The 16,831-nt window shown below is 38.3% G+C and overlaps 1 protein-coding gene across 1 annotated transcript in view; it reads left to right on the top strand.

The window, feature by feature from the left end:
- Window positions 1-16,831, top strand: part of DNAH7 (dynein axonemal heavy chain 7) — a 273,490-nt gene that overhangs the window by 76,716 nt on the left and 179,943 nt on the right. Inside the window, exons 19-26 of the mRNA XM_018562004.1 lie at window positions 4,439-4,632; window positions 7,525-7,723; window positions 8,652-8,792; window positions 11,028-11,240; window positions 12,880-12,989; window positions 14,530-14,698; window positions 15,372-15,474; window positions 15,657-15,784. Coding sequence (XP_018417506.1) covers window positions 4,439-4,632; window positions 7,525-7,723; window positions 8,652-8,792; window positions 11,028-11,240; window positions 12,880-12,989; window positions 14,530-14,698; window positions 15,372-15,474; window positions 15,657-15,784 — 1,257 coding nt within the window. The remainder of the gene's footprint in view (window positions 1-4,438; window positions 4,633-7,524; window positions 7,724-8,651; window positions 8,793-11,027; window positions 11,241-12,879; window positions 12,990-14,529; window positions 14,699-15,371; window positions 15,475-15,656; window positions 15,785-16,831) is intronic.

A 16,831-nucleotide genomic window follows, 5' to 3' on the forward strand; every position in this document is an offset into this window, starting at 1 on the left:
ACCGCTCCCCCCCCCCCCCATGCCAGGCCACATGCCAGGCCACATGCCCTCACACTGGCAGGGTGCTTTTTCCTATTTCATTTTTTTTCATTGTTAGCCCATTCCTCAACAAGTATATAGATGTCCCCTTTGTATCCAAAGAAGATTTAAAATTATTAGGACACAGATGTTTTAGTGTAAACAAAAGACAATTTATTTGACGCTGCTTATTTCTTCTACACTCATAGACATTTGTTGGGGAGAAAAACCCAAAATGCTTTGAATGTGTAGATATTTGTGCATATTGTAAAATATTCAACTTAAAGAAAACTGTACAACCAGTAGTTTCTATGATATGCTAGACAAATAACAGAAAGGTATGTGTGGTTGCACAATAGTTATTTTATTATTAAAAACAAATGAAAAAAATGTGGACATTTTGTTTCAATGAATGTGTACATTTTTCTTTTGTACCTGAACTCTCTATCAACCTCTATGCTTTGATTCATCTTCCTACCTACTTTAAGCCCAACTATTGAAATATTTATTTTACCTGTATAGATTGGGGAAGGGTAAAGGTGCCCATACACTGCTCGATTCTCGTACGAGAATCGGGGGAAATCCCGCGATCGTACGAGAATCGAGCAGTGTAAACGAAGACGTGCAGTGTAGTGTAAACAAAGACGTGCAGTGTAAACGAAGCATGCTCGAAAACCCGCCGAGAATCGTACGATTGTCGGCCGGTTTCTAGCCTGCTCATTCTGCATTGCGGTCATCGGAAGCCCACCCCTCAGCGGGGCGGGCTTTCGATGATCACAAGTACGATCTGACTGACCAAGATGGGCAGATTGTACGAGCTTTTAATAAGCTTACGACCATCGCAAGACAAAAGTCTTGCGATGGTCGTAAGGTGTATGGGCACCTTTAGAGCTTCAGTCAGGTTAGTATTGTTGTATGTGCCTCAGCTGAAAGTTTTCCCCTCACCTTTTGTCAGGATAGGAGATTATTAAGGGGGGGAGGAAATGATAAATGCACATGAAAAAAAAAAACTGTTTTCTTATGGAAACCCATCAGCTTCTCTCCTCAGTTTGTTCAGTTAAAGGGTTTCTAAGCCCTCCATTTTATTTGCATATATCTACTGCTAGCAAGCAGTAGATATATGCATAAAGTTTATTTTTTTTGAACCAAAACGCTTTAACAGCGGATTAAACTTACCCTGTCTTCGCCGCGCGCTCCTGTCAGAAAATCCCAAACTGCTCGGGCGGCCGCAAAGCATCTTGGGGCGGGCGCATGCGCAGTTTGGATTTTCGGCCGGGAGACTTACGCATGGTAAGTCAATGGACGTATGCACCCGCATGCAGACACCGAGTGACAGGAAGTACCAGCAAAGACAGAGGAGTCAGCGCTGGATCAGAGAGCCGCCGCACCGCTGGAGGGACAGATGAAAACATCAGGAAAGAAGAAGATCGGATTAGGAGACATAATTTAAGGTAAGTGCTAACATTAACATTGTGGAGAGGGGAAACATTTTGACTTTAACCTCCCTGGCGGTATTCCCGAGTGTAGCCCGGGGTTACTTTTCCATACCATAAGCGGTAACCCCGAGCTACACTCGGGAAAGCCGCATAGCATTTACTTACCTTTACTTATAGACGCCCGAACACTTGTATGTTTTCGTTTCAAGCTGATTTCCCGCTTGTGCACGCCACCTAGCAGCGGGCACAAGCGGGGCGGGAAGGTACGTTTAAAAACGCCCACCCGCATCCAAGAAGCCGATGTCTGGCTGTTTAATTACAACGTCTGAACAGCAGGTGGTTAACTATTAAGTATGTTGAATGGGGGCTATCTGCACACACCACTTGGGTAGTCTTCCAGTATATAGATATTATTGTAGTGTATTGTAGCAGGTGCATCAAACATGGTTAACAGCCTCAATAATGCTAGTCCCTAAACACGTATGCAATGTACAACAACAGAATGTCAATCTTCTAAATGCAACAAAAAAATCTGTTAGATGTACAGTACCTTATGTACAACATTTTGTTCAAAACTAAACATTATCTATATTTGAATCTTTGTAAGTTGTGGAAAGCATCTAAGATTCATGAAATTGATTTTTTTTTTCAAATTAACAAGGAAAAAAAAAGCACACGCCATACATTAAGAGGTAACTTACCATTACATACTGGCATAAAGTAGACGGTTATGGAAATAACTACTGTTACTGTAATTGGACTGATAATTCCAATAGAAATAACTGTGGTTAAATTGTTAAGGCTGAGTATGTACAGTAGTATGTAATATTCTTGGTGATAAGTGTAATGGATTATTTACTGCAATGCACATTAGTAGATATTAATTGGCAAACATACCGCAAGATGTAATTGGAAATTTGTATATGTAATTACTGGTTATTAGATCGTATGAGGTTTTGAAGAACAATCAAAATCATTCCTGATTTCATTTTTTGGCTGGCATCTCTTTCTTCTCCTTAAGATAAGAAGCAAATTACTTCACTATTCTCTGTATTGTTTTTAATGTTTTAATCGTTCAGAGGTAAACTACTTTCTTGAACTAGCACCTTCCCTTGGTTTTTAACCATTGTAACTCTGAACCTTGAACCCTGATTAGCAATTGCATGTCTCCTCTCTAAAGGTGCCCATACATCTTACGCTTATGGGACAAAACTTTTCGTCCGATGATCGAGGCCCCATCCTGCCCCGATTATTGCAAGGTTCAATTAGTGGTAGTTAAAAAAAACACCTGGACGACTTGCGGTAATTGACCGAAACTATTTTCGTTTGCGCATGCACGGTGTTAATCGTATGACTTTTGACGGACGGAAACGCCACCAACCATGCGAACATCGTACGATCGACCAAAGTTTTCAAACATGCTTGACTGCCAAAAGTCGTACGATTGTACAGTACTATCGGTCGGGCACTCTATTCACACGTTACCATTGTCGTACGAAAAGTCGATTGCATACGATTATCGTACCAAAACTGCTTGTTTTCCTCTACAGAAGCTAAATCCAAATATCTCTTGAATGCACAGTGGCTTAGTGGTTAGCGCTTCTGCCTTGCAGCCCGGGGGTCCTTGGTCAGGACACTATCGGCAAAGAGTTTGCATGTTCTACCTGTTCTTGTGTGGGTTTCCTCCCACACCCAAAAAACATGCTGGAAGGTTAAATGGCTCCTGTCTCAATCAGCCCTGTATGTATAAATGTGAGATATGGACCTTAGATTGTAAGCTCCTCGAGGGCAGGGACTGATGTGAATGTGCAGTGCATAAATTCCCGGTGCTATATAAATACTTATAATGAGGTACATATTAAAAAAATATCCAGGCAAACAGTGTCAAGGTCAGAAATAGAAAACCATACCCATTGCTTGCTTTAATGCAAGAAACATGGCTGACTCTCACTCTTTACATGCTGCTATCTTTGCTTGGCCTGCTGTCTTTCTCTTTGGGCCTGCTATCTATCTAAATCTAAACCACAGCCAGAACCATAATCTCTCTATGGACAATACTAGAAACAGGAGAAAGTTTTCCCAGATTGTTCTCTGCTGAAGTAATGGATCAGAGCTAAGATTGACTAATTCTCCTTTCACCAGAGATTATGGAAACAAAATTATTGTTTTTGTGGGGTTTTGATTGTGTGCATGGCACTGGAGAGAACTCGAAGTAGCATTTTCAACAGTTAAAATGCAACTAACCCCAAAACTCTCTTTTCTAGTTTTGTGGAGAGGAATTAGAACACCTGTCAGATTTTTATTGGTGTCTACATCCCTGTTAGGGAGATTCACCCTTGCTATTTGTCCTGGTCACCGTTATCACTTTTCAACAGTTAAAGTGCAACTAACTCCAAAACTCTCTTTTTTAGTTTTGTGGAGAGGAATTAGAACACCTGTCAGATTTTCATTGGTGTCTACATCCCTGTTAGGGAGATTCACCCTCGCTATTTGTCCTGGTCACCGTTATCACTGAAAGTAAAAGAAAATCCCAAATTTTGGTTTGTCACCAGAACAGGAATGGATGGGAAATGTTCCAATAGGGACACTAGTTTTTGGCAGCCCTGCTGACCAATAAGGATTTTTCTCTTTTTGGAGGCATTACCTCTCATTTCCTGTTGTGGCTGTTGGACAGGAAGTAAAGGGAAATCTCCATAATGGGATACAACTGGCAAAAAAAGGTGACAGGGGTTATAACTCTCCCTTACTGCATTCAAAACTAAGAAAAAAAGTTTTGTCTTCAGTTCTACTGTAAGCTATTTCAGCAATTATTTTACTCTTTACGTAAATGTAAAAACCTGATATTTTAGCATTGACTTACCAAACCAGGTTCTTATTTATGTGGGACAATGTTACCAGTAAATATCTCTGGAACTGCTGATATACGATATAGTACTTGCATGCATACAAACATATAAATCCTTTTTTTCTCATTTTATGTTTAGGACAAGAATGTCCTTTCTGTTGTGATGATTGATAAAATGTTGGAAAAGTTCAAGAAGTCTAATGAGTTATTGGAGCTGATTTTGAAAGGACTTAATGACTACCTAGAAAAAAAACGTTTATTCTTTCCACGATTCTTCTTCTTGTCTAATGATGAGCTCCTTGAAATTTTATCAGAGACAAAGGACCCAACCAGGTAGGTTATATTATATATAACCTTTACTGTAATTATGATTTTGTAAAAAGCAGACAGGCTTCCATAAACGGTATAACATGCTAATATTTGTATACATTTAAATTTAGCTCAGTATTTGGAGCTATCATTTCTTAAAGCCTTAGTAAGTTTACAGTGGGTTTTGCACAATTTTGGGCACAGGTTTGTGGTAATGTTCTTTATATGATTACTAATGTAAGGTTAAAGTTTCCAAAGTCTTTCACGAATCCTGATAAACAAGAGCTGGCAGCTATGTGTCACACAGTTCACAATGTCAATTATATAAATAAGACACTTTGGTTTGTACTGTACATTATGGTAGGAAAGTCTTGTAGGTGCATACCTGTATTATTCTATTGCTGCAACTTACATGGTTGACTTCAGACATTTGCATTGTGAGATGTTTTAAATGTATAATATGATCAAATACATAATTATTTATTGTTTAATCTGCTAATGCTGGTAATTACTATGACTCCTTTATACAAGAGTTCTTGTGGTACTCTACTTGTTATACAGTATATGTTACAGTATATTTATCTGACCATCTTAACTGTCTGGATCACACCATGATTAAAGGCACATATGAGGATTTCAGTATTCACACAAACATCGATAGGTGACAAGGATGTGATGAAGGAAAATTAGATGACCTCTGGAATATATAAAATCAAGAAAAGAAACTATAAGGCTAATTTACTAAAGGAGTTGCAAATCTTCACACACCTAATTCTTTAAATATTCACTTTAATTATCCAATCATGTTAAAGTAAATTCCTGTCTACTTCTGTGCAAGATTGGTAAACAAGTAAACAAGAAATTGCTTTTCACATGATTGCATACCTGAAAAAAACTTTGGAGGTGTTTTGTGTTAATGAGAGGAGCTCAGTTTGACCCAAATAAATTGCTAAAAGGTAAGAAATATTTTTAAAAGTAATTTTTTGGGTATGCTATGTAAATAGGAACACATACAAAACATACAGTGGGGAATTTGACTGCAAAAAAGGAACTAAACGTTTAAACTGGAACAGCCTGTGGCTAATACTAGTGCTGTTCCTAGTCTGGGATTCTTAAAAGGCCCCAAAACTATCAACGTTTACATTACACTCCTTGCTTGAACCTACTCTGTATGCAGACTGGACAAATCCTGATAAGATATTTACTGATCAATATCCGTTTATTCAGGCGTTTATTGAGAGGCGATCTACACATGTGGATCTCACCTTAATAAAATATTGAATGTGCCTATTGAGGATGCACCAGTTTTTAAGGATCCTGCTCAAAAATGTCTGGAAATCCTTTTCGAATCCTTGTTTTCAGTAGCTGGACCTGCTATGCAACTTTAAGTAGCCGTTATGTTTATTTGTTAAACCTTAGGGGAATGGACTAAGAATTTGTTGAAGGATCTAGCTACCATCTTTACTGATGATTTAGCTGCATAACACTTAGAACTTATGCCTGTAGCCTTACACTATAGATGTCCATCTTATTTTCTGAAATAGTATCCTGTCTATGAATATAGAGAATTCTCTGGGACGTTTTTGGTGTTAAGAGTAATCATTTTCCATTGCAGAAGACGCCTAAGCCTCAATGTGGGAAGGCTACTCCCACCTCTGAAGCAAACCCAAACCAAGGGTCCAGTTAAATTGGAGATCTTGGGCCTCTAAATCAAAATCCAAACCTACAGAAAAATCCTCTTCGGCATGTGATGCCCCCACTTTCCAAAGTAGGGGGCATCTGTCGGCTTTTGTGGACATCTGGTTAGAAAACATTCCAGATACCTGGATAAGAGAAGTCATGTACACAGGCTACAAGCTAGTGTATAATTCTCTACCTCTGCTTCATGTTGCCTAACTTACCTGCGATCTCTACACAGGCTAGCAGACTTCCATGATGCTGTGCCAGATCTTCTGAGCAAAGGAGTCATTTCCATTGTTCCAATGGCAATTTGTTTACTAAAAACCTGTTCACTGTTCCAAAACGAAAGGGGGGCATTGGTGCCATCTTGATTCTGAAAGCCTTAATTGTAAAGTCTTCATTTAAATGCAAAAGTTTTGCAAGGAATTCCCAAAGTCTGTCATAATCTTCACTTTTATTACGCATCCAGGGCATTATTATTGTGGGTCACCTGGATGTTCTCCTAATGAGGGAACAGATGGCTCAAACTCTGATGTAGTGTGGATAGACCTTAAAAAGGTTTAGTTGGACCCTGAACCTTTAGAAAGTGGTGCTGGCACTGACGCATTGCTTGGAGATGTGATGTCATCGGGACCTAACTGGCACGTTCTGCATACAGGTTCTCTTGGTTTTTGCAAAATACTAAAATAGGAGGGTAAATCTCCCTAGTAGAAACACCAGGAGCAGTAAAGACCTTTATAGACTTTAAACTATACATTGTCCATGGTCCTGATTAACAGGGTTTGGTTTATTTAAGCAATGTCATGTAAAATAAACCAGTGTTTCTTTAAAACATTCAGTCATGTGCAGTGGTTCCCATTTTTAAATCCTCTTCACACAGCAACATTAGATGTTGATCCAAAACAGATTATCTTCTGGTTAGTGCTGTAGCCTATAAAGCACAGTGGTCACAGCTGCTAAATAGTTCACAATGTAAAGGTTGTCACAATCAATTATGGATTGACAAAATCAACTTGAAATATTTAACCTTATTTAATTTATTGGCTGCGTCAGATTCTTACAGCTCATGCATAGAATAAAGGCTGTGAGCAAAGTGCTCATAGGAATTTACATGGTGGTGGAATGATATAAGATGTAGGGGAACTGAAAAATGTTCCCAATGAAATTTTTTTTTCATATGTCATAATTGAATATGTCATATCTTTCTATATTTGCTTTTTATTTCATTTTCTACAGGGTACAACCCCACTTAAAGAAATGCTTTGAAGGTATAGCAAAAGTGGTGTTTACAGATGTCTTGGACATTACTCACATAAAAAGCAGTGAAGAGGAGGTGGTACAACTGATAAATACTATTTCAACATCCAAAGCCAGAGGTCAAGTTGAAAAGTGGTTAGTTGAACTTGAAACTGCAATGATTCAGTCTGTCCATAAGGTATGTATTTCTTTGTACTTAATCCACAGATAAGATACCATAAATGCTTTTTTTTTGGCAAATGTGGGAAATAGATGTCTAAAGACTATACTCAGCTGCTCTAATTAATACCTTCTTATAATATTTGCCAGCAGTAGGTTTAGATTTTAAATTATGTTTTTGGGAAACTCCACTAACTTCCTGTCCCAGTGCCAGTGGTACAGGAAGTACGGGAAAATCTCACTTCTGAAGACTCGACCCGAAGTAAAAACCTCACAAATCCTTATAGGATAGGATGTGTCCTCTGCACTGCTAGCTTCTGATTAACAGTAGTGAGCAGTGACCAATTAAAATGTTTGTAAATTTTTTCCACTTGAAATGTGTGCAATATTTAATAACGCAATAGAACAGGTTTTACAGTAATATTGAATTAAGCGTTGCTGGTTTATATGATAGTTTATATGATCGTTTTTTATTTAGAGGAACGGGCAGTTATTGGATACTTATTTATATCGGTATTTCTTTATAAGCTGTCTACCTGTGTCTTCATAGGAGCATGTTAAATGCCGGGTATTTGGAAGTTATGTAAGAGCTATACTTTTATATTTTTACAGTACTTAGTTTATTTAAAATTCAAATTCAGATCAAAGTTTTGATATCTTGTGTGTTAATGCACCCCTACTGTATTGTCATCACTTTGCCATAGAATGCATTCACACTGATCAAAGTAGAATACATGTGGATGCAATTCTACTTGGTTGTATGCTGTAGGCTTCATTGACTTTTACAACTTTCCTGGACAATTCTTAATAGGCGGAGTCATAGAGCTATAGTATATGAGCAGATTGTTTTAAACTATCAAAATTAGATGTTTTATATGTTTACTATAATCTAAGTACTTTTAATAAAAATTAAAGTTTAAACTTATTGAAATTAAATGTTTTATTAGGTCATTGGTGAAGCAATTGATGCTTACCCCAAAACAACCCGTATAGACTGGGTAAGGGAATGGCCAGGGCAGACTGTACTGTGTGTTTCGCAGTGCTTCTGGACACAGGAAGTTCAAGTATCTATTAGGAAAGGTCAAAAGGTAGGTTTGTTTGTCTGTGATGATTTGTTTTTTTATTTGTGCAAACAAACTGTATAGTTAATGCATTGTCTGTTTCCAACAGAAAATTATTAGCAAGCATTGGAAATAGAAATGATACAGCTATTGTAGAATGTAATTAAGCGATAATTTGTGTATACATATTTTTCTGTCCTTCCATTTTGTATTAACATATTATTTAAGGATCTATACTCTAAGCACAGAGCATAGTCTAAGCGTATTTACATTTCTTTCTGGCTAGAAATGTAGTTTGTATAAAGTAAAAGTACCATATGAATCACAGTGAATTCTCGGCAGAATCCAGTAGAGAGTTGCTCTAAATATAGAGTTGATGAAATTATGTGAGTAGGGTAATTTAAATAAAGTACCGCTTAATCATTTGTACTCCAGAGCTGTTTTCATTTTATAGCTATAGGCCTATTAATTCAGCAATATATCTGTTTTAACTTATGATACAGAAGTAAGGTATGTATTTTTTTTTTTTTGGTTTGGGGGTGCATGTAGCAGGTGAACTGTCATTAAAGATTTGTATCGTTTTGGCAGGATCTGGTTGATTTAAAGGAAATAACCTGTTGGGTTCAGTCCCAGTCTATTGGCCCACTACTCTGTGCAGGTCCTTGTAGGGGATTAAAGAGTAGCCAACCTGCGAGTATATTTGATGTGAGGAAGAGTATAACCTAAAGTCTCGGTTCCTGGGCTGAAGAAAGAGCCAACTATCCAGAGGTGGGGAAGCAGGAGGGAGGTGGTAGAGGGGACAATTAGGAAAGGGGATATGACAGTCTAATCATCTTGGGTAGTGTAAAGGGGGTGGGATGATGAAGGGATTGAGGATAAAGAGGTGGTCAGGTGAGAAAGGTGGGGATTGGAGGTGAAAGGGTCCTGGCTGGGCATGTCTCAAGTATAAGGTGTAGCCTTTGTGGGGGTGCTGGTTTAAGATTAAATGCCACTTAGGTGCACCATGTGGGCCCTAAGGTGTTAAGGTGACCTTTCTAATATTGAGACCTCAAGGGAGGATCGGGGGTTAAGATGGTAATACGGAAGAAGGCAGCACTATATAGTGGAAGATGAGTTATGGTGAGCCAGAACCAATATGTCAAAACCATGTTACATAGTTACATAGTATTTGAGGTTGAATAAAGACATTAGTCCATCAAGTCCAACCTATTAGGATCTCATTCTAGAAAAGAAAAAATGCTAAAAAGAGCAAAGAGAAGAAGTTATTACGTCTAATCAAGTGTAACAAGGGTTAAATAGGATAGATGTTTATTCAAAAGCAGAACCAACATTTTTAACCAACATTTTTTTTCTACTTTCGGGGTTTATCCTTTGTAAAAAAAACACAGATTGGTTTTTTTAAACTGCATTTCGTTTTTCTGACCAGTAGCGTAGCGAGGGGGGCGACTGTCCTGGCCGAAAAAAAAATTTAAACCTGCCCAAATCCCTTACAACCATTGAACGACTTTCGTTGTGCGATGGTTGTAAGTTCATTAAAATATATAAAACATGGACATGTGTCTTTTTTTCAACCTGACTAACTATAACAATTTCATACGACCTGCCCATCTTGGACAGACCGCTGAGGGGAGGGCTTCTGATGATTGCAGTGCTGAGCGGGCAGTGTGCGCTTGCGCACATCGGCCCATGTGGCATTCGTCTTCTGAACACGCCACCAACCCGCCAATACGATAATCGGCAGGTGTATGGGCACCTTTAGTGTATGTGTATATTAGGCCCCATTCACACCTACAGTATATTTCAGGTGTGATTAGAGATTCCTGTGCCAGGAACTTGCGTTTTCCTGCAGCAGGAATCCCTAATCTGCCGTTTACAAGCGGCAACTATCATACAATAAGAATTATCATGAGATTATTTAAGAGGGTGTGTTTATGGGCGGAGTTAAGGCCAGGGCAGGGTAAGGGTTAGGTGGGGCAACTGGTGGCTGGTAACTTTTGAGGCCTGGCTAGTAGCTCAGGACTTGAAATTAACTGATTAATTTGAATTTTGTATGTTGACCCATTCATTGTGACACATTGAAGTGTGTCTTCAAAAGGCAAGCGTTGCATGTTGTTGCAGGCCTCTTTGTTTTACAATAGGGTGGCTAAAAAGGCATAACCCAAGTATGTATCTACATATGATAGTATATTACCATGGCATTTATTTACCAATACGAGAATATTGTTTGACAATTTGTTTTCATTTTCTCTTTTACAAAAACAGGCACTTGAAGATTACCTGGAACAAAATAATAAACAAATTGATGATATTGTTACCTTGGTTCGTGGAACATTATCAAAGCAGAACAGAGTTACGCTTGGAGCACTTGTTGTTCTAGACGTGCATGCTAGAGATGTCCTTACAGCTCTTGTGAAAAAGCAAGTTAGCGATGAAAATGATTTTGAATGGTTAAGCCAGCTAAGATACTATTGGGAGGTATGTTAAGAATTACTCTCCTTTTTTCATTTGACATTTCTAGTATGATTAAAAATAACATTAACACTTGTACTTGTAATGATCCTTTCTAAAACATAACAGAACAACAGAAAACAAAACATAATTCCAAGTAATAGAAAGTAAGTGGGCACAGCCTGCTTTGCTGATAACCTGCATGTATATCCGCAAGAGGCTAATGCAGGGGTAGGCTGGGTAGTGATGGGATTTGTAGTTTTACCACAGCTGGAATGCCAAGGTTGCCTCCTCCTGGGCTGATTTTTTGAGTAGAATGCAACAAAAGTAGTGTGGCTCCCTTTGAAAACACCAAGTACATTATAAAGGGCACAGGGCTCCACACTTACTTGCCCTTAAAAAGGATGTGCACAAATAAAGCAAAAAAGTTATCTAAAAATGATGAACATTTCCCTCATCCTTCTTTCAGTTTTTATTTGATAGGAAACTACAAATAACTATTCGTTTTCTAGTCATTTTGTCTTTTCCCTCAGATACCAGGCTAGGATTTTAGTGAGAGTTTAAAAGAATATCCAGCATTCAAATGGTAACGTAGGCATGGGAACAGAGCAGGCAAACTGCTGTTTGAGTGCATTTTATTAAGTTTGCTCATCTCTAGTCACCATTTTTTTTATTTGTAGAAGTACAGTATTTACTGAAAGTCTTTTAAATGACTGTAATGATTATTCCAGACTGTTACTTTTGTTCCAAGAAACATTCCACACACAATTATACCACCACCATCAGTCTGAGCAATTGACAAGTCAGAATTAAAGGAGAACTACGGGGTCAGGGCTTTTCCCCATAGTTCTCCTTAGGGTAACGGGAGGACACAAACTAGCGTCCTCCCGTCACTCTAAGCTCAGTATACCGCGAGCTACAGCTCGCGGTATACTGAGACACCGGAGCGGATCCCGACATCGATGTCGAGATCCGCCCAGCTGCGTGAGTGACAGCTGGCTCTGCCTATGTATAGGCAGAGCCAGCTGTACCCGCCTCCTCCACCGTCCGTTCCGCCAGTCACCAGAGAGCTGTGACAGGATCGAGAAGTAAGCGAACACCGGTATGTGTTCGCTCACTTACCGATCTACTGAGCCGACCTGTGACAGTCTCATTGTCACAGGTCGGCTAGAACTATGAGGTGAGTGAAAAGCACCCGCCTCAAAGTTCTCCTTTAAACTTCTTATGAGCATTCTGTGATTGAGAAAATTGTCTATACTTTTTTTCTTTCCAGGATGCATATTCCATGTTATGCATGCAGTCTAGTCTTCACCTTAATAAAAAAAGTCATAATAAAAGCTTGTTTACAATACAAGACAAGCTGTGTATGTATACCAAAGAAGTGGTTGAAATAATCAAGATATAGTTGATGTGTAAATGTAGCTGTTTGCCTTGAGCTGTCTTGTTATTTCACAGCCATTTGACTAATAATTGTCATCGTTATCATCATCATTATCATCATCATCATCATCATCGTCATCATCATCATCATCACTAGCATTGAGAGATGTGATAAAACAAATGTTTATTAATATGCTTTTTTATCTATAGGAAGGTCACTTTCAGACAAAAATGATCAATGTCGATAAAACAAATGTTTATTAATATATTTTTTTTTTATCTATAGGAAGGTCACCTTCAGACAAAAATGATCAATGCCGGTTTGCAGTATGGATATGAGTATCTTGGCAATACACCTAGATTGGTCATCACTCCTTTAACGGATAGGTGTTACAGGTACAGTAAAAGACCAGTTTGTCTTTATTTACTGGAATAATATACAGTATAAAGTTAAAAAGAATTGCTTAAAATACACTAGGGGATGAAACATTTAGTTAAATATTGATAAATTTGAGGACTGGTAAAAAAAAACATTTAATCCGGTTATGTGATTAATAATTTTTTTTTTTAATTTTCGTTTTACATAGAACTAGCAAAAGTATCTGAAACTGCCGTAATATCAGCCTATCCTGACTGATAGAGGGAGGGTCAGCCCTTTTCGCCATTAAGGTGTCTATTGTTTTCTGGTGACATGTTTAAAGGAAGAAATAGAACAGGGATCACCTACTCAATCTGCTGCTGCCTATCATTGTCTAGTCAAAAGCTTTATATGTGTAAAAAAAAAATCCACCCTCCTAGAAGGCATTGCTTGGTGCCTGAGCAGCCAGTAAAACGTTCTGAGTACCCTCAGATGGGGGGTATGCTTTCCAGTGTGCAAACATGGGGATGTGAGGTGGCAGGTAAGTACTGGTTAAAGGAAAACTATGGGGTGAGTGAATTACACTCATCCCTATAGTTAGAGCCGATGTGTGACATTAAAATTGTCACACCTCAGCTCTATTGAAACTGTCCCACCTCAGCTTTATTGATCTGGAAGCAAAAACATACTACCAATCCCCTCACTTCCCGATCATTCATGTCGGTCACTGCTCTCCGCAGGGATTCCTCCCTCCCCAGGGGGGGGGGGGGGGGGAAGGGTTGCCCCCCCCCCGAGGGGGGGGGGGGGAGGTGGCGGACATAGCTGGCTCTGCCTCTAGAAAGGCAGAGCCAGCTGTCAATCAGCCAGCTGGGTGGATCTCAACAATATTGTTGGGATCTGTCCCGGCTGTGGCGCTCTCAGCATATAGGGGGCAATAGCTGAGTTTTGAGTCACAGGAGGACACAGTATATGTCCTCCTGTGACCCAAAAAATACTATGGAAAAAAAAGCTTTGCCCCAACGTAGCTCTTTTAAGTTAGGACCCTCTATAATACCTAGAGGGGAGTTTTAGTGTTTATTTTTTTTTGTTAGAGGCATGTTTTTTTTAACTGCAGCATAGTCTTCAGGTAGTTCCAGCCACTCACATATCTGTATACGTTATGAATTATTTATGTGGAACTGAATAGGTAGACAAGGCTTGAATATCTCCCTAAAGTATTTGTTTCTTCTGTAATATGTTTATTCTGTAATGTGACAAAACTATAGCTTATAGTTTTATAGGCATGGGGGAAGTGGTAAAAAAAAGATTTGCACTATAGATGGGCTATAACCATGAATCTGAATATATAAATATAGGAAAACCAATACATACATGGGCTGAAATAGAAAATTAATAAACCATGAAAAGTCTGGTTTTCCAAATAATTATTTATATGTACAACATAACATCGATATGATCTATGGGTAGATAGATATATGATTTAATTTTACAATATTGCTCATGTTTGAATAATTTTGATGAATAGGAGCTTACAAATAAAGAAAAGCCTGTGCTTTAATGTGTTTCTGTCAAAAACAGAACTTTGTTTGGTGCCCTCAACCTTCACTTGGGTGGAGCTCCTGAAGGACCTGCTGGTACAGGAAAAACCGAGACTACCAAGGATTTGGCAAAAGCAGTGGCAAAGCAATGTGTTGTTTTCAACTGTTCTGATGGATTGGATTACCTTGCTTTAGGAAAGTTCTTCAAGGTACATTTTTAATGATAAAGAAATGCTTTAACATTTTATCACCAAACCATTATGCATAGCTATTTACTAAATGCGCTAAAAGGTTCTAACTAAGTCATTGGAGCCATATGGTTCATTATGTTTTATCTTAAAACTATCCAAAAGAATATATAGCCCCAGTGCAAGTGCGAAATTCTCTGTCACCCAAGGCAAGGATACTAAACTCTGTCTCCCACTTCGAGCTAAGAGGGATTGTGTTTGCTTGTCTGCATGTACAGTGGCTGGGTGTAAATCACAGCTTCTGTCCTCTGGCCCAATGGTTGCCACCTTTTGGCCTGTGGAAAATTTAGTTAGGTGGGGTGGGGGGTTGTTGTGATGTAGCTAAATTGGCTTAATTGAGTCATAATTAGCACAAAGAAACAGAGCCAGATTTTCATTAACAATATAATAACCACATTTTGTTCTTCAGTCTCATAGCCAAGGTCACTTTGCACATTTTATTCTGTAATTTTTCCCTTTAGCAAAGGCACTAACATTATGTTTCATCGCACTATGAAGTTATTTATAAATGAAACAGAGGCTTCTTTTAAATGTTGTGAATTTGTTAATGCAGCACTGCAAAAACTAACAATAACACTCTTTTAAATAAAGCTAAAACTAACCTTTTTTTATATTTTTAATATATATTTTCTAGGGTTTGCTTTCATGTGGAGCCTGGGCTTGCTTTGATGAGTTCAATAGAATTGATTTGGAGGTACTGTCAGTGGTTGCACAGCAAATCCTCACCATCCAAAGAGGTATCTATCTATCTACTGTATCTATCTATCTATCTATCTATCTATCTATCTATCTATCTATCTATCTATCTATCTATCTATCTATCTATCTATTATATCTATCTATCTATTATATATATCTATTATATTTATCTATTATATCTATCAATATTACTGTTTTTATAAAAAAAAATTTTTTCCAGGTATCGCCACGGGATCTAATTTATTAGTATTTGAGGGCACAGAATTGAAGTTAAATCCCACATGCGCTGTCTTTATCACCATGAATCCTGGCTATGCAGGACGGTCAGAGCTCCCAGACAATCTTAAGGTATGCTGCATATTTTGTTGTTTGTTAGTTACAGGGTTCCTTCCAAAAAATTATTCCTTTTTTAAAATGAAAAAGAGTTCTTTACTAAAACAAACAGAAAAAAACAAAGTTACTGAAGATGTGACCAGATGATTTTAGGGTATTGCACTGTATCTTCTTATCACAGTAACTGTGTACTGACAGGTGTCATGTTTGCTTTAGGAACAAAATGCAGTACACTGCTGTTCTGGGATCTAGTTTAAAAAAAAAAAGCTATGTGTTATTGGTTGGTAGATAATAGCAATACTGTACAGGAACTTACCAGGAATAGAATGGGGAGCTCAAAGTAGTACTAAACTTTCAAACGTTTTTTCAATAATAAACCAGATCAAACAAAAAAAAATTGTGTAAGTGTTTGGGCATTTTTTTGCCCAAAACTTTAGTCATCATGTTTCCTAACAGCTGGCTTCAACTCTCTCAGCTCCACTTTCCTGAACTTCCTGTCCAGTACAAGGTTCCATGGGACAGAGCACTCTCTAGCAGAGAAAGGAAGATGGAGGAGTGGGGAGCAAAAAGCAAGGGAATGACTTGCCACACTGTGCCTGTGTGTTTGTGGAGACACACACAGCTTACTAACACACACAAGGGTTGCTTCATAAGACCCTGCAAGGGAAAAGAACCACCCTTAAACAGGATATCAGGGCCAGTACTCAGCGGATCACCTGATTCTGCAGGAAGCTAACACTTTTTAACTTTAAGAAGCAGCATCCGTTCTAAGTGACTTCATCAGCATTTGCAATAGCTTAAAAATCTTTTAACTTCAAATTACATTCTCTAGCTTTTCATTTAGAAACCTTAAAATGTATGGTAAAAGGTCATTTTGAATAAAAATGAAAGATATAAACGATTAAATTATAGAAATAGATATAACATTTATTATAAGAAAGGGAAAATAAAATTGGTTACTGATGCCCAGAGTCTCTTAACTGTGCTCTGTTGTTTTGTTACTTAGGGGTCTATTCACAAAGCTGCCGAAGGATCTGGCCGTAGCTTCGATCACGGCCATCC

Source organism: Nanorana parkeri, unplaced genomic scaffold (genome assembly GCF_000935625.1).
Source record: "Nanorana parkeri isolate BGI_ZX_2015 unplaced genomic scaffold, ASM93562v1 scaffold555, whole genome shotgun sequence".
In the NCBI taxonomy this organism is placed as follows: domain Eukaryota; kingdom Metazoa; phylum Chordata; class Amphibia; order Anura; family Dicroglossidae; genus Nanorana; species Nanorana parkeri.